Genomic DNA, 23,990 nt, shown 5'->3' with positions numbered 1-23,990 from the left:
CATGTTAAAAGAGAAAGTAAACAGATATCAACAGTAAATGAAGTAGATTAAAAATTAATTTTCTACCACTTGTCCTTAATCATTTGGACAAAATAATAGAATGATAAATGACACAATATGTTACTGCATACGTCAGCAGCTAAATTAGGAGTCTTTGTTTGTTTGCTTACTACTAAAAGACAAGTTGTCTTGTATTTTCACTATTTTATTTAAGGACAAACTTGCAACAAGAAACATATGTTTAATGTACCCTTAGATTTGTTGTTAAAATAAAGCCAATAATGACATTTTTTGCAGTCCCCTATATTTAGAAAAGTACCAAAATTAATTTTGGTACCGGTACCAACATTGGTATCAGGACAACACTAGTGGAGTCAAGTTTCAAAATCTTGCAGAAAGTATGAGGATGTGTGACCAGCTTCATGATCTTCTTAAAGTCAAGATAATAAGTCTCCTATTTGTCAGAGTTTTTACACACACTTTAGTGCAGCGATGCAGGCAGAGACACTCACACTCTTTTCAAACTGTATTATTGCCTACCTTAACATGCCAACAGCAGCTTTCAGTTCCAACATTGCACACACACATTCGACCGACGCGCTCGTCCCAACAGCAACACAACTCTTCCTCATTATGGACCAATCCTGGTCACGGCGAGTGTGGTGCATTCACAGAATTCTTGGAATTCTGAGCATCGTTACAACACAAGCTAGTCATTTTTTCTTTTACCTTTTCCGTGTTCTGTATTGCTGCGAAAATTATGACAATTTGTTGTACATTTTATTCCGAGAGAGAGATCGATCTTTAGCAGCTGTAGCTATAGAAGCTATAGAAACACATATCTAGATAGCCCGGCCCCCTGCCAAAATGTTTAACCTAATGTGGCCCCTCGAGTCAAAAAGTTTGGGGACCCCTGCACTACACAGTTGTTGGGTTAGAGTTCCTTTGTTTTTGAGAGACGCTAGAGGGTTGGTGTCCCATCTGTATGAGTGCACGTGTCTCAGGTGGGCTCAGACTTAAGGGTCAACAGTCTTGTTTTAGCAGGTGGCATCAGCTGGCATTCACCCGCTACTCTTCCTCTTCCTCCCTGAGCGAGCACTGGCCCAGGAACCGGGGTCACTTATAGGTGACTTCCTCCACTTTTTTGTTTTCCAGCTGAGACCCAGCCGTCAGTCGGTGAATGTGTGCTGAGTGTGTTTAGGGGGCAGCAGTCAAAACTCATCTTTCATACTTCTGTTCACTCGTTTTCCACACGTTCACACAAACCGTGTTCCTTCAGCGATGTTAATCAGGATTCCCCGGATACACTTAGGGAACACACACATTGAAATACACTGCTCACCACATGCAATGAAAAGTGCGATATTAAGTCATTCTTCAAAGCCTGTATTGTTCCATTTCACCACAGCATTAGAATGTGCTAAAGTGGATTGTCACGTGCTCTTTGTTGACAAAGAAGTGAAAGGATGAACTGGTAACCTTTCTAACCCGTAACATTCACTGGCCACAACATTAGGTACAGCTGTGCAATCAAATCAATGTGGTGCTTTATCCAAATGAATTATGGTTTAAACATAGTAGGCTGTTATTCTTGCTTTGATGCAAACTATGGAGAAATGCAGCATGGGTGTCCCCATCCAATATATATGGTATCGAACCAATATCCGATATTAGCAAAAGAAAAGTATCAGATGATATCGGTTTGCATCTAAAATCTCCGATGCAAGCAGTCCTGCAATGTGTTTACTCGTGCAAAGTGTGTCCTCCAATAAGCACACAAGGTTGGTCTGTTCTTGTATTTTAGCCAAGTGATTTACAAAAGGTAAATATGTCAGACTCTTCAGTAGACTAATAGGAGCTAGCAGCTACACAACAGCTTAGCACACAAGCTAGACATAAGTAATATGTGTGCTTAATTGAACAATAAAACATCACATTTGTCAATTTGAACAAGTATCAAATAATTATACTAAAGTATCCAAGGCAGAAGCGTGTTAGAAAATATCCAGTAACAAACGTGTCAGCGTCATTCAATTTAGTTATTGTGAACAATAGGTGTCGCCAAAACACAAATTAAAAATCCACTTATACGTCGGTCATAAGGTTAGTATTTTTCATACCTACTATTGCTGTCCAAGTAATTTCACTTAATCAAAACTTTTCTAACATTCCACGCTTCAAATTAATGAAAGTATACTCTATGATTGCTGATATCGTATCGGATTATCGGTATCCCCTAATAATCATGGTCCATGCAATATCGGTATTGTATTGGAAGTGAAAAAGGTGTATCGGGACACCCCTAAAATAAAGTGTGATGCTGTGCAATTGTACAATTATATTAGTAAACATTGATTTATTTCATTAACTAATGACTCAGCTGGGCAGCTTTAGCTCTTGAGTGACAGGTGGTTTTGTATCGGTTCGTATTAGGTTGCTGGGTGTTAGATGGTCTACCGAATGAAATATCCACAGTACGGTGTACGACATACGACTTACATCGAATAAAATCTGGCAGTAGTACTGTGTTTGATTTGGATCACGTTAAAATGTTTTAATTTCTATCGTTTTGATGGGGTATTTTTCTCACGGTTCAGCATCATAATAAGCATTATTGTTCTTACAGCATCAAAAAGAACTGCATGATGACATCGTCATCACCTTTAACCATGTACTTCCAGTCTTTTCATGCTTCCGTCATCAACATTTGACTTTTTGCTCTTCTTTTGCAGGATCTATCTGGCTCTATAGATGACCTCCCTACAGGGACCGAGGCTGGTCTGGGATCAGCCGCCAGCAGCAACAGCAGTAGCCAAGGGGAGCAAGCAAACGCCAACACCCAGAGACAGTCTCCTTTCTCTCCCCATGCCTCCCCCCACCTTCACAGCCAGCGGAGCGGACCTTCTCCCTCACCTGTGGGTTCACCTGCAGGATCTACTCAGTCCCAGCAGTCGCGATCAGGCTCTGGACCCATCTCGCCTGCAAGTGGACCTCCTGCCGGTGCCAACACACCAGGTAGAGCTGCTATCAAACACACAACATGCACTCACACTTCGGTTGATACACTGGAATGCTTAATGCAGCGATTATCAAGTCAATTGTTTTGGGGGCCACATTTTCTTCCTCCCTTCACTTTTAGTCTTTTTTTGTATATTCCAGTGAGCAAACGTCCTCTACTGTAGACATTTGATTTTGATTTATTAGTTTTTTCAGAGTTACAGGAGCTCTCTGCTGTTTTTAAAGGGCATTCTGCAAAAAACCTAGTCAAAGATCCTCTTTACGACAGCGCTCTAGTGTTTTGAAGGATATGCTGCAAAAAATGTTTTTCAACTGAACTTGAGGGCCGCCAGTTGAATAGCCCAAATGATGAAAAAAAGAGGACTGGAAATGGAACTTTGAGGAACACCACTAGTATAACTAAAGAAACAAGAGAAACAAATGACTACTGACTGCATCTGAAGAAAACAAGCTACAGCAACATCTTACTTACCGTATTTTTCGGAGTATAAGTCGCCCCGGAGTATAAGTCGCATCGGCCAAAAATGCATAATAAAGAAGGAAAAAACATATATAAGTCGCACTGGAGTATAAGTCACATTTTTTGGGGAAATTTGTTTGATAAAAGCCAACACCAAGAATAGACATTTGAAAGGCAATTTAAAATAAATAAAGAATAGTGAACAACAGGCTGAATAAGTGTACGTTATATGAGGCATAAATAACCAACTGAGAATGTGCCTGGTTTGTTAACGTAACATATTATGGTAAGAGTCATTCAAATAACTATAACATATAAAACATGCTATACGTTTACCAAACAATCTGTCACTCCTAATCGCTAAATCCGATGAAATCTTATACGTCTAGTCTCTTACGTGAATGAGCTAAATAATATTATTTGATATTTTACGGTAATGTGTTAATAATTTCACACATAAGTCGCTCCTGAGTATAAGTTGCACCCCCGGCCAAACTATGAAAAAAACTGCGACTTATAGTCCGAAAAATACGGTACATAAATCAAATTATGGAAAACAATGTAACTGCCTTGAGGATAGCCTCAGTTAGGTAAATCACAAATTTGGACCTTAGTGTTATATATCAGGGATCTGCCAATGTGTTTACAGTAGTGATGTCACGGAATGAACATTTCTTATCATGGTTATTGTGACCAAAATGATCACGGTTGTCATTGTTATCGCGGTATTTTTTAAAAGTGCTCAACATTTTCAAAACATTATTATGCTAAAATCTTTTAACACAAGTTTTATTTAAAAGAACACAACACATTCAAAATGATTTCCTTTGTAGGAGAAACATTACTGTAGATAAAAACACTGTTTCATGGACCTCTAATAGAGATTGAATGTGCATATGAAAACAACAAAAGCATTAAACAAAGTAATATGGCAGAAAATAATAATAATATAAAATAAATAATAAATCAATTGTGGAAGATAGCACTTTATGGACATAAGAGATTAAAAAATAAAAACCAATGTAAGAATGTTTAAAGATGGCCCTTGATAGCCATAAGTCATAACTGCACCCTTTGTCCATATAGAAAAAAATAGTGTTCATCTATAAGATCTAGGGCTGCCAATTATTGCCAAAGTAATAATTAAGATTATTGTTATCAATATTGAAATCATGATTACTAATTGTTAGGTAAAGCAGTGTTGGGGTGTGTCATTTGTAATGTCTAATAAAAAGGCTATAGATAAACGTTATCCATATATCTAAAGACAAGTATTTGTTTTTTTTGTTCATTAATAATATCAATGTGTCAGCTTTTTCTAATTACATGATGTCTTCATCTCTCTTTTTACATTTTGAAAGAGGGAGGTATATATATATATATATATATATATATATATATATATATTATATATTAAAATCTCCTGATGATTGAGGGAACCCCCTCATGAAACAGGCCTGTAGAGATGAAGTAGTCTTGTGATTTTTTTCCCACACATACACATATATATATATATATATATATATATATATATATATATATATATATATATTTTTTTTTTTTTTTTTTTTTTTTTTTTTTTTTTAGTTGTGTACATTTATATGTACATGTAGATGCTGTATCGGGACAGATCCATTAAGAGTTTGAGCAAAAATATGTTGTATAGGAATTAACTATACACAATAAAACATTAACAAAATGCTGTGTCACATGAATGTTTTAATAATACCTTTGTGACATGAAAAAAACACAAGTAATGTAAAAAAAAAAAACATGGTGTTTACTTTTTGATATCAATATAAACTCAAAGCAGTTTGGCTAATGAAGATGAAGTCTAATAAACAAGCATTGTTCTTCTCCCACGCCCCCTCGTGGTTAAGTACAACAGTTTGGCCAACAAAAATAAACAGTTTCCCCTCAGCTATGTACTTTTAGTGTGGGACAAATGCGTCTGTCTCCAATATTGTCCATACCTGTCTCCATCTTAAAACAGCAGTGCGCTCTTAAACGCACACTGAGAAGCGAGGGAAAATGAAGTTAAACCAAGCACGCTCTCTTACTCCGAGGGAAAATTTCCAGAGCAAAGTCCATGTAGGTTGTCTGCCATGATTTTCAAGCCAAACGTAGCTGGTGCGCATATATGCCTGACTTCGTTTTCAGGAAGTAAGCATTGTTGCCAAAAATGCATTAATAAATTAAATTTTTTTGGTATTTAAAAAATTAGACATTATTATTAACCGTTGGGATATTTATCGCGGTTTATCATTTTACCGTTTACCATTACATCCCTAGTTTACAGTGGTCCAAGTTCCTCTATACAACAGAAGCACTGTTTTAGGAATTTACTGCAAAAAAGTTTGTCTCCCAAGTTTTGAACTGAACTTGGGGGCCGGTATGGTGTCATTCCCGGGCAGGATTTTGGACTCCATGCCACTGGACCCTGACCCGATTCTGTCAAGGATCGTGTGGTGATTGTCTGTGCACCAGTCTCCACACGTTAAACAAAGTCACGCACAGGCATCCTCCATAAAGGGATACACTCCTACCAGGAGGATCGTCATACTCGTTCGAGTGACCGCCGATGATGATGATTCCCGGGCAGGATTTTGGCCCCTGGGACTGCTGTCTTGCCCTTTCTCCAATTATTTCAAAGGACAAAAGTCATAAGTGAAGTTGAATGGAATGTGTACATTTTATATACTGTAGGTATATGTTCCCTGCAATGGACTGAAAGTCGGACACCTTAAGTCAGCTGGGATAGGCTCCAGCTCGCACATGACTTTAAACAGCTGACAAAGAGGCTTCAGCATAAAATGCCAGCTGTAACGTTGTTGAAAGGGGCGTGGCACTGTTTTCCATGTCTTTTTTCAAATACGATTCAACATCTTTCTGGCAACATTAATAGCGACCTATCACTCCTGGAAGGAAAGAGCCGTTATCACACGGTTATTTTAGCGTGACCTTTCCATTTTGATTCTCTACTAAAACCTAAGCCTGATTCCATGTGTGCACAAATACCTGTTCTTAAAGGATTCTAAAAAGGTCATGAAGAAATCTAATGCATGATTTAATTGACATCTTGACTATTTTTTGCATGAAGCATGTTTGGAACTGAAACCTTTATTTGTTTGAGCATATAAAACATAATGCTCAATTACATGTACTTTCTGGACAGAATGTAAGTCAATCTAGCATGTCTAGACTTTGTAGGGTGTCCTTCACAACAAACTGACTTACACCAGTAATATTATAGCAACTCTGTTCATTTTCCTCACATAGTTTTTGACCTTCAATAGTAAGACTTTAAGCCTCTCTTAATCCAGTTTCATACCGCAGTGGATGACAGAATTACCTTAAACTATATAATGTGTACACAGTATTTCCACACTCCTTTAAAATAAAGTATGGAAAACTGTATTTTTATTTTTTTTGTCTTATCTGGTACTTCAAGTTTCAATTATTTGTGGTTGTTCTGAATGCATTGTGCTTACACTTAGTTACAGATTTTACAGTGTTTTTTCTTTTCCACGGGACGTTTCGGCAGTGTTGGGCAAGCGACTCGGAAAATGTAGTAAATTATGGTACAATAAATGTAACTTTACGACACTGAAGCTACCCACCAGAGAAATGTAGCTAAGCTAAACTACAATAAAATGACAAAAGTAGCTTAACTACGGTACATCAAAGCTTTTTTTCTCCTTTTTTTTTTTACGAATAAACTTAATTTCAAGCAATTGCTAAATGACCAATAAAACTGTGATACAGACAGATCTGTTCAATTGATTTTCCAATTGTGTATCTCTAACATTCAGGTATATAAAGATTTTTTTTTTCGATTTTCATAACGTGTCTTACTTGAATAGAATATGAATATATCAATATTGTGGTTCATAAATCGAAAAGTTTGTAAATCGATGTTTCACTCTTTCTGTTACTTAAAAATTGTACGTTTTTTTCTATGCAATACTTTTATAATTCCGCTTGCTGGAAAATAAGGGGGGTCTTTGGAAAATGTTCTCCCCTGTAAGTTGTCTGTTGTCCCAAAAATTTTCAGTATGTAAGGAGTTCATATGGCCCCATTCTTGGGTGGATCTCATGTGAGAGGAAAGGGGGGGTTAATCATTTTTGCAAAGCTGTCTGCTGAAAATGATGGAAGGGACGGCGTGGCGAAGTTGGTAGAGTGGCTGTGCCAGCAATCGGAAGGTTGCTGGTTTCTGGGGTTCAATCAGAAACCAGCAAGGATGGTAGAAGGCTACCATCCTACTCACGTCCGTTGTGTCCTTGGGCAAGACACTTCACCCCTTGCTCCTGATGGCTGCTGGTTGGCGCATTGCATGGCAGCTCCCGCCATCAGTGTGTGAATGTGTGTGTGAATGGATGAATGTGGAAATACTGTCAAAGCGCTTTGAGTACCTTGAAGGTAGAAAAGCGCTATACAAGTATAACCCATTTATCATTTATTTATTTAAATCGCAACTCTACATGGCAGCTGTCACTGTGGTCAAAGTTGGAATTACCACAAAACACATTTTAAGATAGTCAGCACTCTACTGCCATCTGGCGGCTAAAGTGGGTAGTGCACGTCACAAATTTGTCACATTCGTCAGGTAAACTGCGACGAATGGGGCAATCTGAATTCTCTTCCTACTGTAGATCAATGGGCGTTAAAGGGAGAAGATCCTGCATCACCCTTTTTATAGCTTGCCGGCTTATGTCTAATAGAAACTTACAAAGAGGCTGCTAATTTCATATTCACCATCTTAGACTTATTTTACCGTGTGATTGGATTGATTAAAATGAAACAATTTGATTGAATCTGGGTATTTTTCCGCTCGTAAATACCTCTACATTCTTCCCACAGCTGCTACCTCAGACCCTTACCAAATTACCAAAACGTTATACCCTGAATTTAGGGAACTCAATTTTTTCACTTTTGAATTTTGTGAACTGAATTTTGTTACGTCAAGTTATGCTGACAATTTAATTGAGTAAACATCCATCTATTTTCTACCGCTTGTCCCTTTTTGGGGTCGCGGGGGGTCGCTGGAGCCTATCTCAGCTGCAGTCGCGCGGTAGGCGGGGTACACCCTGGACAAGTTGCCACCTCATCAGGGGCAAAATGTCCGTGTTTAAAAACATCAGTTTGTTAAAATACAGTGTTTCAAATTTCACTTTATGAAAATACAGTGCAAAAAAGGATTGGTTATGAGGACACAAATTAACCTCCATAGGCTCTGGGTAAACTATGAGTAAGATATGCAGGCCAGTGAGTAGCTCAGTTACAATTAGCACGTGTCGGATTATATAAATAAAAACATTTGTATAAAGAAAATAATAATATGTAGTACCGTATTTTTCGGATTATAAGTCGCACCGGAGTACAAGTCGCACCTGCCGAAAATGCATAATAAAAAAGGAATAAAACATATATAAGTCGCACTGGACTATGAAAAAAAACTGCGACTTATAGTCCGAAAAATACGGTAATAATGGTAAATGGGTTTTACTTGTATAGCGCTTTTCTACCTTCAAGGTACTCAAAGCGCTTATTTCCACATTCAACCATTCGCACACACATTCACACACTGATGGCGGGAGCTGCCATGCAAGGCCCTAACCACGACCCATCAGGAGCAAGGGTGAAGTGTCTTGCTCAAGGACACAATGGATGTGACAAGGTTGGTATAAGGTGGGGCTCGAACCAGGAACCCTCAGGTTGCTGGCTACTCTCCCAACTGCGCCACGCCACATAATATATTTTTGTGTTACACACTTTTATTTTACAAACCCCGTTTCCATATGAGTTGGGAAATTGTGTTAGATGTAAATATAAACGGAATACAATGATTTGCAAATCATTTTCAACCCACATTCAGTTGAATATGCTACTAAGACAACGTATTAATGTTCAAACTGATAAACATTTTTTTTTTTTGCAAATAATCATTAACTTTAGAATTTGATGCCAGCAACACGTGACAAAGAAGTTGCGAAAGGTGGCAATAAATACTGATAAAATTGAGGAATGCTCATCAAACACTTATTTGGAACATCCCACAGGTGAACAGGCAAATTGGGAACAGGTGGGTGCCATGATTGGGTATAAAAGTAGATTCCATGAAATGCTCAGTCATTCACAAACAAGGATGGGGCAAAGGTCACCACTTAGTCAACAAATGTGTGAGCAAATTGTTGAACAGTTTAAGAAAAACCTTTCTCAACCAGCTTTTGCAAGGAATTTAGGGATTTCACCATCTACGGTCCATAATATCATCAGAGGGTTCAGAGAATCTGGAGAAATCACTGCACGTAAGCAGCTAAGCCCGGGACCTTCTATCCCTCAGGCTGTACTGCATCAATAAGCGACATCAGTGTGTAAAGGATATCACCGCATGGGCTCAGGAACACTTCAGAAACCCACTGTCAGTAACTACAGTTGGTCGCTACATCTGTAAGTGCAAGTTAAAACTCTCCTATGCAAAGCGAAAACCGTTTATCAACAACACCCAGAAACGCTATCGGCTTCGCTGGGCCTGAGCTCATCTAAGATGGACTGATACAAAGTGGAAAAGTGTTCTGTGGTCCGACGAGTCCACATTTCAAATTGTTTTTAGAAACTGTGGACGTCGTGTCCTCCGGACCAAAGAGGAAAAGAACCATCCGGATTGTTATAGGCGCAAAGTCGAAAAGCCAGCATCTGTGATGGTATGGGGGTGTATTAGTGCCCAAGACATGGGTAACTTATACATCTGTGAAGGCGCCATTAATGCTGAAAGGTACATACAGGTTTTGGAGCAACATATGTTGCCATCCAAGCAACGTTACCATGGACGCCCCTGCTTATTTCAGCAAGACAATGCCAAGCCATGTGTTACATCAACGTGGCTTCATAGGAAAAGAGTGCGGGTACTAGACTGGCCTGCCTGTAGTCCAGACCTGTCTCCCATTGAAAATGTGTGGTGCATTATGAAGCCTAAAATACCACAACGGAGACCCCCGGACTGTTGAACAACTTAAGCTGTACATCAAGCAAGAATGAGAAAGAATTCCACCTGAGAAGCTTAAAAAATGTGTCTCCTCAGTTCCCAAACGTTTACTGAGTGTTGTTAAAAGGAAAGGCCATGTAACACAGTGGTGAACATGCCTTTTCCCAACTACTTTGGCACGTGTAGCAGCCATAAAATTCTAAGTTAATTATTTGCAAAAAAAAAATTAAGTTTATGAGTTTGAACATCAAATATGTTGTCTTTGTAGTGCATTCAATTGAATATGGGTTGAAAAGGATTTGCAAATCATTGTATTCTGTTTATATTTACATCTAACACAATTTACCAACTCATATGGAAACGGAGTTTGTACATAAATCTTAAAGTGCTATTATACAAACCAATGTTTAAAACAATAAGAGCGTTGCCATTAAAACAGATCAAATACTAATACTAATACAATATCAGTGAAGCATATAATATAAGCATAGTAACAGTATGTCTATTTATTTTACTTATTTAAAAAAATAACCCGGTCAAAATAATTCAATGTGTATAAGTACTTTTTGAGCACATTCAAAAACTGACTGACATGACTGGAGGATGAGATATGTGCATATGTGCACGTGCGCGGCATTCCCGCCTGGCCTCCCTCGTCATCCGGCCACCTCTCTGCCCCACCGAGCATTTGAGTAACGCATCAGCGTGTCTCAGAGCTGCCAGTCATCCTGACGAGGCGGGGCAAAATGTCGTGAGTGAGATCCTGATGTCGGGCCTCCTCCTCCCCTTCCTCTTCCTCCGAACCGGAGTGATTGACGCTAATGAAAAGTGGGACAGTTGTTCTCTCGCCAAGAATCGTGCCATGAATCCGGAACGAGGCTGCAAAGATGGGAAGCGAAACTGATTGTTGGGACGTGATTAATAGGCAAATATTTAAAAATATTCCCCGTGCCAAATAAATGGTGATCAAGTGTGGAGCAGTGCATTTGGCATGTCTTAGCGGCTTTACTACATTCGCTTTGAATTAGATCAATGAGCTTCCAGCCTGGGAGAAACACACAGGAGAACTAATGTGGTTAGCACATATCTGATTACTAAAGCCTCCACTTTCCAACTCTTCATCACAACTTAAGACATTTTCATTCATGTGCTTGTTTGAGTTGGTGTAAGTCTGCATCAACGCATGTGTGTGTGTGTGTGTGTGTGTGTGTGTGTGTGTGTGTGTGTGTGTGTGTGTGTGTGTGTGTGTGTGTGTGTGTGTGTGTGTGTGTGTGTGTGTGGGTGCGTGCGTGTGTGTGCGCCTCCCTGTTCATTATTCAATTTTATGAACAACAATGTCCACTAAATCATCAAAACATTAACAAGCAACTTAATTAGTGAGAAAACAAATGGTTGCAAGCTGCACTACTGACTGAGCTTCAGTCAAGAAAAAGTCATAACAACATATCTTGTGACTCTGTTTCATTTTGCTTTATTAATGTGGCTGCCATACAAGTGGTATCACTGGCTCTGTTATGATGGATTAGGGCTTAGGAATGAATTTAACTCAGATGATTTAGTTATTGTGACAGTTTTTGTCTTATTAGCGACTATTGTGGCTGTATGTAAATGTCAGGGAGTCATATTATCCTGCGTTGTTTGTTACTTGTACTCTAATGCAGTGGTTCTCAAACTTTTTTCGCCAAGTACCAACTCAGAAAAAAACTTGGCTCTCCAAGTACCACCATTCTGACCAACATCATAATACAGTAGCGTAGTAGGCCTAAATGTTCATTTAAACAGGGCAGAGGTTTTATTTAAGAAGTCTATTTAATATTTTTGACCATTGTAACATTACACACAGTTTGAACAATAGCACTGTGTTTGAATTTACGAAAATAAAACACTGTACTTTAATCAAGTGATTCTTTGGCGTACCACGAGATGAAGACCGCGTACCACTAGTGATAAACATACCACAGTTTGAAAAACACTGCTCTAAGGCCCTGAACGACTAACATCCAATTAACAAGTGCTAAACAGTGTGCACAAACTACAAAAGTGTGTGTATTATTAGTGGGCATGTTATGTGTGATCTGCTAAGACTGGGTGTACAAGTGATAAAGTGCAAAAGTGGTGCAGATCGACCTATTTGATGTGCCCATGGAAACACTCATTTCCCTTCGCATTCATGTTATTATGTTCCTACCTGTGGGGTTTTGCACGTCTATAATCTGTAACACCTTTTGTGCAATATAGAATCACAATCTAGACATCAGAAACTTGTTTTAGCATGCTGACGGTGGGCTCTTTTGGTAGACGACAGAACATAACACCACTGCAGCGCATTAATGCATCTGGAATGATCCAAACGTAAGAAAATACATATTGCAAGACGGGTTTTCATATAGGAGATATTAGAGATGTCCGATAATATCGGCCTCCCGATATTATTGGCCGATAAATGCGTTAAAATGTAATATCGGAAGTTATCGGTATAGTTGTTTTTTTTATCGGTATCGTTTTGTTTTTTGTTTTTTTTGTTTTTTTTTTATTAAATCAACATAAAAAACACAAGATACACTTACAATTAGTGCCCCAACCCAAAAAACCTTCCTCCCCCATTTACACTCATTCACACTCATTCACACAAAAGGGTTGTTTCTTTCTGTTATTAATATTCTGGTTCCTAAATTATATATCAATATATATCAATACAGTCTGCAAGGGATACAGTCCGTAAGCACACATGATTGTGCGTGCTGCTGGTCCACTAATAGTACTAACCTTTAACAGTTAATTTTACTCATTTTCATTAATGACTAGTTTCAATGTAACTGTTTTTATATTGTTTTACTTTCTTTTTTTTTCAAGAAAATGTTTTTAATTTATTTATCTTATTTTATTGTATTAATTTTTTTTTAAAGTACCTTATCTTCACCATACCTGGTTGTCCAAATTAGGCATAATTATGTGTTAATTCCACGACTGTATATATCGGTTGATGTCGGTATCGGTTGATATCGGTATCGGTAATTAAAGAGTTGGACAATATCGGAATATTGGATATCGGCAAAAAGCCATTATTGGACATCCCTAGGAGATGGCGCAGTGGTAGAGTGGCCGTGCGCAACCCGAGGGTCCCTGGTTCAATCCCCACCTAGTACCAACCTCGTCATGTCCGTTGTGTCCTGAGCAAGACACTTCACCCTTGCTCCTGATGGGTGCTGGTTAGTGCCTTGCATGGCAGCTCCCTCCATCAGTGTGTGAATGTGTGTGTGAATGGGTAAATGTGGAAGTAGTGTCAAAGCGCTTTGAGTACCTTGAAGGTAGAAAAGCGCTATACAAGTACAACCCATTTATTTATTTAGATATACTAATATAGTACATTTCGTAAATGAAAAAAACACCGAAAAGCATTAATTGAATTTGTTTCATTCAACCCCTTAAGTCAACCAGCAGCTATAAAAATTATGAAATCATATTGTTGAATAGACAATATGTCTAACATTTGTATTTTTGACAGGCTATATATGTTGACAAGCAAACCTAGGGCAGAGCTTTAACAAAGTATTTTTCTGCACCCTTCCTAGATACCAAATGTAGATGCAAAACAGAACAGCTTCAGTCTTGAAAAATGTCACTGCGTGAGCTAAATAATTACGTTTTTATCTTCTACCAGTATTGTGGGAGTCTGATAATATTCTGCATATTCATGAAGACAAACACGCTAAATGTATTGCTCTCCTTATTTTGCTCACTTAACAGACAAACCACTTCACACGGGTTTAGTAGATCAGCTTTGCTTGCGCAATCAGGTTTGTGCGTGATTTAGTGCACACCAACCTTTAGTAATACAGGCCCATAGAGCGTACACCTCACTTCTCATCATTTTAAAGACTCTGTCTATGGATTTTCACATTCATCCAGGACGTTGCATTCTCAATCAATCATTCAATGGGTTGTCCTGAGCCCAGTTAGCCAATATAGATTCCAATCCTAGCAATTCCACATGCATCCATCGAGTTCTGTAGAGCTCTCCATTCCTGCATCCTTCCTTAGTATGTTCGCGTGCGTTGGCATGGGACACCCTCTCTGGGTAGATGCCTATGTGTTGGCTCCCAGAGCACTGGTTTGCTAGCAGTTTCTTCCTCCTGGATGCCACCTTGTCACTCAGCCCCGACAAACCCTCATACAGATGCTTGTTGGTAACTTGCTCGTTCTGGTTAATGGTTAGTACCACACGCAGCATTCTGGTGTAGCATCCATGCAGAGACCTATGGAAGGCTGGCTAAGTGTCCAGGTTTCACAGCAATAGAGGAGCAAAGACTCCACAGTTTCTTGGAACAAGCTAATCTTCATGTGTCGAAGAAGATTGGATGTCCACTCAGTAGACATGCTATTTAGAGTTCTCCATGCCAGCACCTTCTTCTCCTTGATGTCCTGTTCTAATGAAGTGACCAGGGAACCAAGGTACCTGAAGTCGCTAACTTCTCCCACAGCATTACTTTGTATTCTCAGGGCATTCAATTGGACTGTTCGGTTTGTCTTAGAAGATATTTTGCCTCTCATCCGAGCAGGCTTCATCAGTTTTCCTCATTATTGACTTAGACCGGTCGGTGTTATTGTTTAATAGTAGAAGATGCAAAGGAGCGACGATAAACGGTAATATTGATAACCACGGTAAAACTCCCGACAGTTAGTATTACTGTTTCAAATGAAAATTATCGAAAAACGGAAATTGATAACTGCACTTGGATGAACTCACGGACTGACTGGTGTCAGTTCCCTAGTTTAAATGCTAACATGAAAACAAGAGACATTAGTGTCGTTCCCTATTAAGAAACAACATACCCCTATCTAAATCTATATACACGAGGGCTGTCAAACGAATCAAATATTTAATCGAAGTTTTTCCATAGTTAACTCAAAATTAACCGCAATAATCACAGATAAATATAGTTTTTCATCACTAATGAGTGTACGTTCTACAGATTGTTTTTATTATCAGATTGCTTTAATGAAATATTTTTTAAACATGCTTTATTAAAAAAGCTCAACACGGAAAGGATATAAATACACTTTTAATGAGAATAAAAAATAACTGCAGTGCGTTGGTGTCTTGCCAGATTTTGTATTTTGTAGGAATACAACATTTGTATTCCTTCTGTAGAAGCACTTCCATGTTTAGATATCTGTTTCACACATTAATAACACAAAATGTGGATTGTTACCTACTGGAATAAATGCTTCTGATATTCTGTACATTCCGTGTTGTACAAGTTAATAGTCTTCATATCGCTGCATGACAATGTTTTAACCTTCTTTATTTATTAATACATTTTAATATTCAGCCTGCTTAACATTCTGTAATTGTGCATTATCAATCAGAACAGGTTATAAAAAATATATACTTAATTTCAATCTGCCAGAAAACATCTATTTAGGTAGAAATATCACATATTACATTACAAAGCATCTTTGACAAAGCATGTTTATAATGTGAGACCATTTTGGTATGGTAGTAAGACCAGATGCGAAACGTAGCGCTATTATTGTGACAACGGAAGTGTGATTGGTATGAGAAGGTGTCTTGACATGTTTTGACGAAGTCTCCAATAAAAATTACTCTAGACTTCCTGCTTAACGTCTTTTTTATGTTGAGCTTAGGGCTGGGCGATATATCGATATACGCGATATATCGCGGGTTTGTCTCTGTGCGATATAGAAAATGACTTTATAGTGATATTCGAGTATGCCTTCTCACGCAGTTACTTTTAGCTGCGGGCATTACACTACTGGCTCTTCTCACTCTTTACTGTCTCTCCATCTCACAGACAGCAAGCGCACCTTCTTACACACGTCACATACTGTCACGACATACGTCACATACGTATACACCCTCCCCGAGCAGAGAGGTATCAGCATGGCTAATGTTAGCTGTGATGCTAGCGGAGTGGTGCAAGCGGTGATACGAGAGAAAGAAGGTGTGAATCTGGTAACAAATGGAGGAATAATTAATTCCCAAGAAAAACAGCAGGGGGTCCATCGTCTGGCGGTGGTTTGGCTTCAAGTGGGAATATGTCGAACAGATCGTAATTTGTCAAGTGTGGGGCAAAAGTAGCATTACTGCTGTAACAAACAGTTCAGGGTGTCCCTAGTTACCGGAGTGTGTTCGGTAAGGAGGAGGAGTTTTGTCCCTCCCGTAGGGGTGTGTGTGGTTGTGGAAGGAGGTGTGTGATGTTGACATTAAAGAAGCGGTGGCTACCGAACCTGCTCTAATGTCTCCCGTTTATTATTTTATTAGATAAGTACACTGTATAGGCGAACCCAGGACACTCGGCTACACTGCTAATACGTAGCATCATTTGAAAAGTCACCCGCTAGACAATGAAGAGTGCTTACTCCGCACGTCAATATCTCCGTTTGGTGCCACACGTCCACACCATCAAAATGCCGAGGCAAACATTTCCAGATCAACACCGTATGAAAAAATTTTTGATTTTTTTTAGTTGTGATTTCCTTCTCTGCATGAAAGTTTAAAAGTAGCATATATTAATGCAGTATGAAGAATAATGTTTTAATGTAGACACATAGAATCATCATACTGCTCTGATTATATGCATCAAGTGTTCATTCAAGGCTAAGGCAAAATATCGAGATATATATCGTGTATCGCGATATGGCCTTAAAATATCGCGATATTAAAAAAAAGGCAATATCGCCCAGCCCTAGTTCAGCTTTTTATTCAATCTTACTAAAGCAGATATGCTATTAATGCACTCAACTGTAATGTAATCACGGACGTGGAGCGCCCCCTCTCTGCAAGCGGCAAAGCGTGCCAACAGGCGTTCGCTCCAATGATGTCGTCTCACGGCGATCAAAGATAAGATATTTTCTTGTCGGGTGAACGACCTGCCATGGCTTTGGATCTGGAATTTCCATAATGTACCCTTTTCTCTGCTCGTTATTTTCGAGCTTGTGGCTCAACAGTAACTGAAGTCCATTGCATTTCCCCATGCTATATGGAATGGGCTGAGGGTCAATAAGAAGTCAGGACGGATGCGCATCAATCCCATTTTTTAAATAATTGCTGCGTTAAAGGAACGTATGGTTAACACGTTATTATCGCGTTAACTTTGACAGCCCTACATTGCTGTCTGAGCAAGTAAGATATTCAATTGTGCACATTGAACCTACAAGCTTTGATCTCTTCTCAGAGTGATCATACTATACACAGAAAAATGTGAGAGGGTTTTTACGGTTAATTCAAGGACATCTGAACAGATTAGGACACAACCTGCCAGAAATAATAAATAACAATAGATTTTATTTGTCACTCACTTTATCTTTAAATAATTAAAGTGCTACAATACAATCCAAGATTTAAAACAATAAAAGCTGATCCATTAAAACAGATAAAATACTAAGACTAAAACACTATCAGTGAAGCATTAGAAACACAAAACATGTGAAATAGTGCCTTTTCTAACAGTGTGCCTATTCATTTTAGTTATTAAACAGAAAGAAAAACCTGTTCAAAATATAAGTATAAGTGATTTTAGAGCACAACACGAACACGATAATAATAATAACCATGATAATTTTGGTTACAATCACCGGGATATGACATGTTCAAATCGCTATATCCCTACCTCCTTGTTAGCTCTGTGTTAAAACAATCACTGTAACGACCCCTACCAGCACAAAGAGTCGTTAGACTGGAAACTCCCACATTAGGATTCCCTTCAGTTGTCTTTATGGCACAAAGGGGGCACCTGAAACCAGAAAAGTTAATACCCCCTGTTTTTTGTGTGAGGCTAAAATGTGAACTCGATTCGGAAGGATATTCAGAGATGGTTAGGAGCTGTGCAGGACAATGAGTTGAAAGCAAAAAGTACAAGAGACCAATGGCCTTATTTAAATGTCTCTTGTAAATCTAACACTATTTTGTCAAAACAATAAAATGACTGTTTTTAGAGTTAAGTTTCCCAAGCATTTCAGCAGCAGTGTGATGTTGTCATCCTCTCTGAGTGCACTGATGGGACACGTCACACGGCTGAGCTCTCACAGGACAACACGAGCCTTGGCAGCGGTCAGAGAGGAGCAATTTCATCATGTGATCCTTTCACCTGGCTGTCAAACGCATCCACAGTATATATTTGAAGAATAACACGGAAGCTGGGCAGGGCATACATAGCGGGACACTTGGTTGCACGTACAAATCACTTCTAAATGCTGGCTTGCTGGGATGTGACTGTGATAAAGTCACAGTCAGAGGGGAGAGAGTAGGAGGCTGACATATTGCTGGCCTATCGTACACCTGTTCACATGCACAAATCTACCATGGCATGCCTGTAATTCCTTCTGCTTTCCTTTCTCACTCTTTCCCAGTCTCTCCATGAGGAAAATCCAATACGCTGGAACATTACCTGGCCTCGTCTTAGCTCCCCTAGCGTCAAAAAGACACACACAGAGCCAAATTGATTTTTCTGTTGCACTAGATTTGTGAATTTGTGAATCGAGCAGAAAATCAGAGCAGAATTCACATTGCACAACCTCCTCCTCATCTGAGCACACACAAACAGGCTCTCCTTTTCCACCGTGCAAAGGCCTTTGTCATTTTGAATAATCTCCTTCCATAAGACATTGGGGATAATGCAAGAAGATATCTGTCTCTTATCCATTTTTTATAACGGTTACATGGTTCAGTGGACAAGTTGTGTTTTTATACCACATTTGTTAACATCCTGTGTTGGTTTTTGATTAATTGGACCACAAATTGGGAAGGTAGTCTGATCTAGTACCTATATATTGAGTATGTTCACTCTGTCCTTGTGAAAGGACGTGGTCAATAATGATCAATGTTGACCACTTTCACCAGGTGGCAGCACCATAGCAATGCTTAAATGTCATGTTTTGGGGAGCCTTGAACTAAACAATAATTTGGCGTGCCACTAGATGAAGCCTGTACCACAGTTTAAGAAACTGTGCTCTATACTGGTTATACATTTAAAAAAGGGCATATAGACTAAACCTCCAATTTGAATTCTCCTGAAGGAATCAATAAAGTACTATCTATCTATCTATCCATCAATTGTTTTATGACATTATAACATCAATATTCCAGGAGCCTGATTGGGAGCGCCAAAAGTTTGAAAAAACTAGATGAGCTCACACCATTTATACGCCCACCACTTTAGGGTTTGCAGAAAGAACAGATTTCTCTACACGTCTTAAAATAAAGCTTGGAGCTGTACTAGCTCTCAGTCAGTGGCAGGGGGACCTGTCCATTTTATTGGTTTGGTTTTCTTTAGCGGATAGGCTAACCTAGCATGATGTGACTTTACTGTTAGTACCGGAAAGAAGCTGTTCCTAAGTCTGGTGGTCCTACTCTGGTTACTCTGCAGCCTCCTGCCTGAGGGGAGGTATCAAAGACGGGGTGTGCAGGGTGGTTTGGAGAGAGCTCCCTTTCTCCATCTGCTGATGAAGGTGTGTGATGTTGAGAAAACTGCTCCTCACAATCTTCTGAGCAGCTTCCGCCACCTCTTCAGCCATACAGCTGCTGAGCCACACCGTTATGTTGTTGCTGAGGGTGCTCTCCACCGCACATCTGTAGAAGCTCATAAGAATGGAGCGCCCTGGTGTATATTTAAAAAGTGGACAACAGCGCTACTTGGAGCCACAAACTCTGTCAAAGACGAACACAGCTCATTTGCTAGTAGGGCTAATCTAAAACATGTTTGAACTTTCTAAATTCCAGCATTATTTATAGGAATGTCCGATAATGGCTTTTTGCCAATATCCGATATTCCGATATTGTCCAACTCTTTAATTACCGATACCGATATCAACCGATACCGATATATGCAGTCGTGGAATTAACACATCATTATGCCTAATTTGGACAACCAGATATGGTGAAGATAAGGTTCTTTTTTTTTAAATTAATAAAATAAAATAAGATGAATAAATTAAAAACATTTTCTTGAATAAAAAAGAAAGTAAAACAATATAAAAACAGTTACATAGAAACTAGTAATTAATGAAAATGAGTAAAATTAACTGTTAAAGGTTAGTACTATTAGTGGACCAGCAGCACGCACAATCATGTGTGCTTACAGACTGTATCCCTTGCAGACTGTATTGATCTATATTGATATATAATGTAGGAACCAGAATATTAATAACAGAAAGAAACAACCCTTTTGTGTGAATGAGTGTAAATGGGGGAGGGAGGTTTTTGGGGTTGGTGCACTAATTGTAAGTGTATCTTGTGTTTTTTATGTTGATTTAATAAAACATAAAAATAAAAATAAAAAATAAACTGATACCGATAATTAAAAAAACGATACCGATGTTTTCTGATATTACATTTTAAAGCATTTATCGGCATATTATCGGACATCTCTAATTATTTATGTTTTGTTTTGCTAATAGTGTAATAGAGAAAAACACAAAAGTTGGGTAGCTCAAGGTTCCCTATTAGATAATGTAATCTCCACGTTTTTACACTGAATCCCATCCTTTGAATCATCTTCCAGTCCAGTCTATAGTATTTGCACTTGGTGCAAGGAAATACATTTGTATAGCAATCTGTGAACAACATATGATGATGTTGGACATTTTCCACACTGAGGTCAAATATCAAGCACAGAAGGCCGGAAGGGATCTTGGTGCAGAGTTTGAAGGGGAGCCGCATGCTCCAGGGCGGCCATTGTTGATAATGTTGTCTGTAAATGACTTCCTTCAGCGCAGAGAAAAACTCATTTGCAAGCGGCAAAATATCCGAGTGGAAAACACGCCACGGGAATGCTCATTCGAAACTTATTTTTCCTGCGTTAGGGGTGCACGTTATTACAAGAAGGCAGTGGGAGTGAGAGTAGGGGGATGAATTTTGATGCAGTGTGAAGGGAGCAGAACCAGGCTGCTATTTTTCTCCTCGTCACACCACTCCCAAAGAGGCTGCATGGGAACACTGCCTGTGGCTCTCCCTGTCCCTTTCCCGGCCTCGTATTACTTTCATCATGCTCGCTCTCTCTTATGTTGCCTCTTGCGTCTCACTTTGCCTCATATCCACCCCCGACCCCATGTGTTTGTCTCCACTGCTGTCTTCGCTTAGAGCGTTGCTGTGGTGGAGGCCTACCACCGAGGAACCAGGCCTATTTTCCCATCCCTGTTCTTGCCTCCGTTCCCCCTCCTCTGTCTTCCTCCAGCTCTCTTTTCCCTCTTCTGTCCTTTGGTTTTATCTTCATCCTCCCTTTCCCATCTGCACATTAAACCTCCCACCACCCACAAAAATGTTCTCTTCTCCCACATGCCTCTGCGTCTCCACGATGTGAAAATACAGCAAAATGTCCTCCCCCCTGGCAACTAATTCACACAGTGCAAACAAAACAAACACAAATGTAACAACAAAAGAAGTCTGTTAGCCATATAAAGTAATTCTATTCTGACTGTGTCCAAGTGGAATATTCAAATTGCAGCACAGTGTTCAATTATTTTGCTCTCCCCAACATCTACTTCTCCCTCGCTCCTCTGCATCCTGCTCGCTGCTTTTTTAGCTTAAGCTGCACTTTTGTTTTAGTTACACTTGCTACTCGGCGCTAGAAGTAATGAGGATCTCTGGAGAGTGAGAGCGCTTGTTTTGTGAGCCACTGCAGGCCTGCGCTCGTCCCTTGCAGGGCTAGTTAAACTGGCATCAGCCCCTGGCTCGGAGAGGCATTGGCTTGCACCCATTGAGAGCTAAACCACCATTACTGGAGCCTCCTGTTTATTTTCTTCTCTCCCATAAAGTCAGGAAGGAGATATTACCTTGTTGTGGGTGTGTTGGGCCGGGAAGGTGTGTGTACGTTTACAGCCTAAGGGTTGTATTAGGAGACAGTGCTGAAGCAGCCCTTTTCCTTTATTTTTAAAGAGCTTTATACTGCAAATAAAGTTGATATGGTATGGTATTTGAGCTCACTGTTGTCCAGGGTGTATCCCGCTTTCCGCCCGAATGCAGTTAGGATAGGCTCCAGTCACCCCCTGCGACCCCGAGCGGGACAAGCGATAGCAATTGGATGGATGGATATTGTACCCACACTTTGAAAAAATGTACCCCGCTCTAATACATCAAAGAATGCTGTCATAAAAATGTTATAAACTGCTCACAGTATGATGTTGTGCAGTTCTAGATCGAGTACAAACTACAATCACAATAAAAAAAAAAACATTGTCAAATCAATAATCAAAATCAGAAATACTTTATTATTCCCCGAGGGGAAATTAAGATTTTCAGCACAATCCCATTCAAGAGCAGACAAACATTACAGGGAGACAAAACAGGATCGCTGACGGGTCTGCCAACTTCTTTTACAAAAAAGGTGAGAAACAGGTGGGGAGGTGAGAAAAAAAAAATTCAGTCCAAGTCTGGGCCCTGGAGATGGGGTCCAGACTGAGGCCAAGGGGGAAAAAAAATAGCCATAGCACACATAAGGATGTGTGTAAGAGGGAAACATCAAACATTAAAGAACACAAAGGACATTAAAGACATTAAAAGAGCAGAGTTGATGCAACCAGCCATTTCTACATTACACAAGTAAAACAAAGACAACAACAAAAAAACATATACACTGTGGTGGCCTCTGCAGTGTTCCAAACCATCATCTGCTGGGGTGGAGGGAGCATGGCCAGAGACAAGAGCAGACCCAACAAAGCAACCAAGAGAGCCGACTCCACCCTCGGCTGCCCACTAACTCTCGACCAGTGTCCAGTCCACATGGATGAGCGAGGATGCGTCTAAGGAGACTGAGGTGTCCGATACACGCTCATTCATCTAAGACACTGTGAAGCTTGTCCGTCCCGGCGCTCAGTGCTTGCTCCACAGCCTTGTCTCTTCATCCGCATCTCCTCTCTCCAAGCGGACTCTGGTGAGGCAGAGACCCAGCAGCTGGTCTCCATGGCCAAAAGGCTCCCGGGAGGCAGATCCAGAAGTTCACAAAAAAGCACCACAGAAGTCACAAAAGTGCCACCCCTTGCTGCACAGTCCCAAAGGGTCCCCAACCAAAAGGCAAAAACAAAAGAAAACCCACATGAAAACAAGAGGGAAAAATCAGGAAGACAAAAGGATGACACAAGAGCACAGAGCTCCTGCCAACAGCAGCCACTACAGCGGCGCCATCTTGGGGGAAAAAAAAGTAGCTCTCTACCACGCAGTTCACGAAAATTAAACCAATCCCTGCGAATTATAAGCATCCTTGCAACTTTGTCCAGTGCCCAAAACTTCCCCGCATATTTTGACTAATCAGCGTCATTTTAGCCAATGGAATTTGTCTCAATCTGATCAATGCTCAAACATGCAAGTCAACTGGTTAATACAGACCTGGGGGGAAATACGGCCCAAGGGCGATTAGATGTTCAATGTACATAAACCCATCCATCCATCCATTTTCTACCGCTTATTCCCTTCGAAACCGTATCTGCCAATATAATGTGCTGTGCTGTTTTCAGATAACCGTATGTCTTGAACTATAGAAGTATTTCAATGGTTGGAATCTGTGCTTTTG

At 39.7% G+C, this 23,990-nt stretch overlaps 1 protein-coding gene across 3 annotated transcripts in view; it reads left to right on the top strand.

The window, feature by feature from the left end:
• The window catches only part of arid1b (AT-rich interactive domain 1B), a 584,854-nt gene that overhangs the window by 414,791 nt on the left and 146,073 nt on the right, over positions 1–23,990 (top strand). For all 3 annotated transcript variants that reach the window (XM_061968668.2, XM_061968667.2, XM_061968666.2), the window contains one exon: positions 2,733–3,015. In XM_061968668.2, coding sequence (XP_061824652.2) covers positions 2,733–3,015 — 283 coding nt within the window. The remainder of the gene's footprint in view (positions 1–2,732; positions 3,016–23,990) is intronic.

This window comes from Nerophis lumbriciformis, linkage group LG08, assembly GCF_033978685.3.
Source record: "Nerophis lumbriciformis linkage group LG08, RoL_Nlum_v2.1, whole genome shotgun sequence".
In the NCBI taxonomy this organism is placed as follows: Eukaryota; Metazoa; Chordata; class Actinopteri; order Syngnathiformes; family Syngnathidae; genus Nerophis; species Nerophis lumbriciformis.
This window is presented reverse-complemented; position numbering and strand designations above follow the sequence as displayed.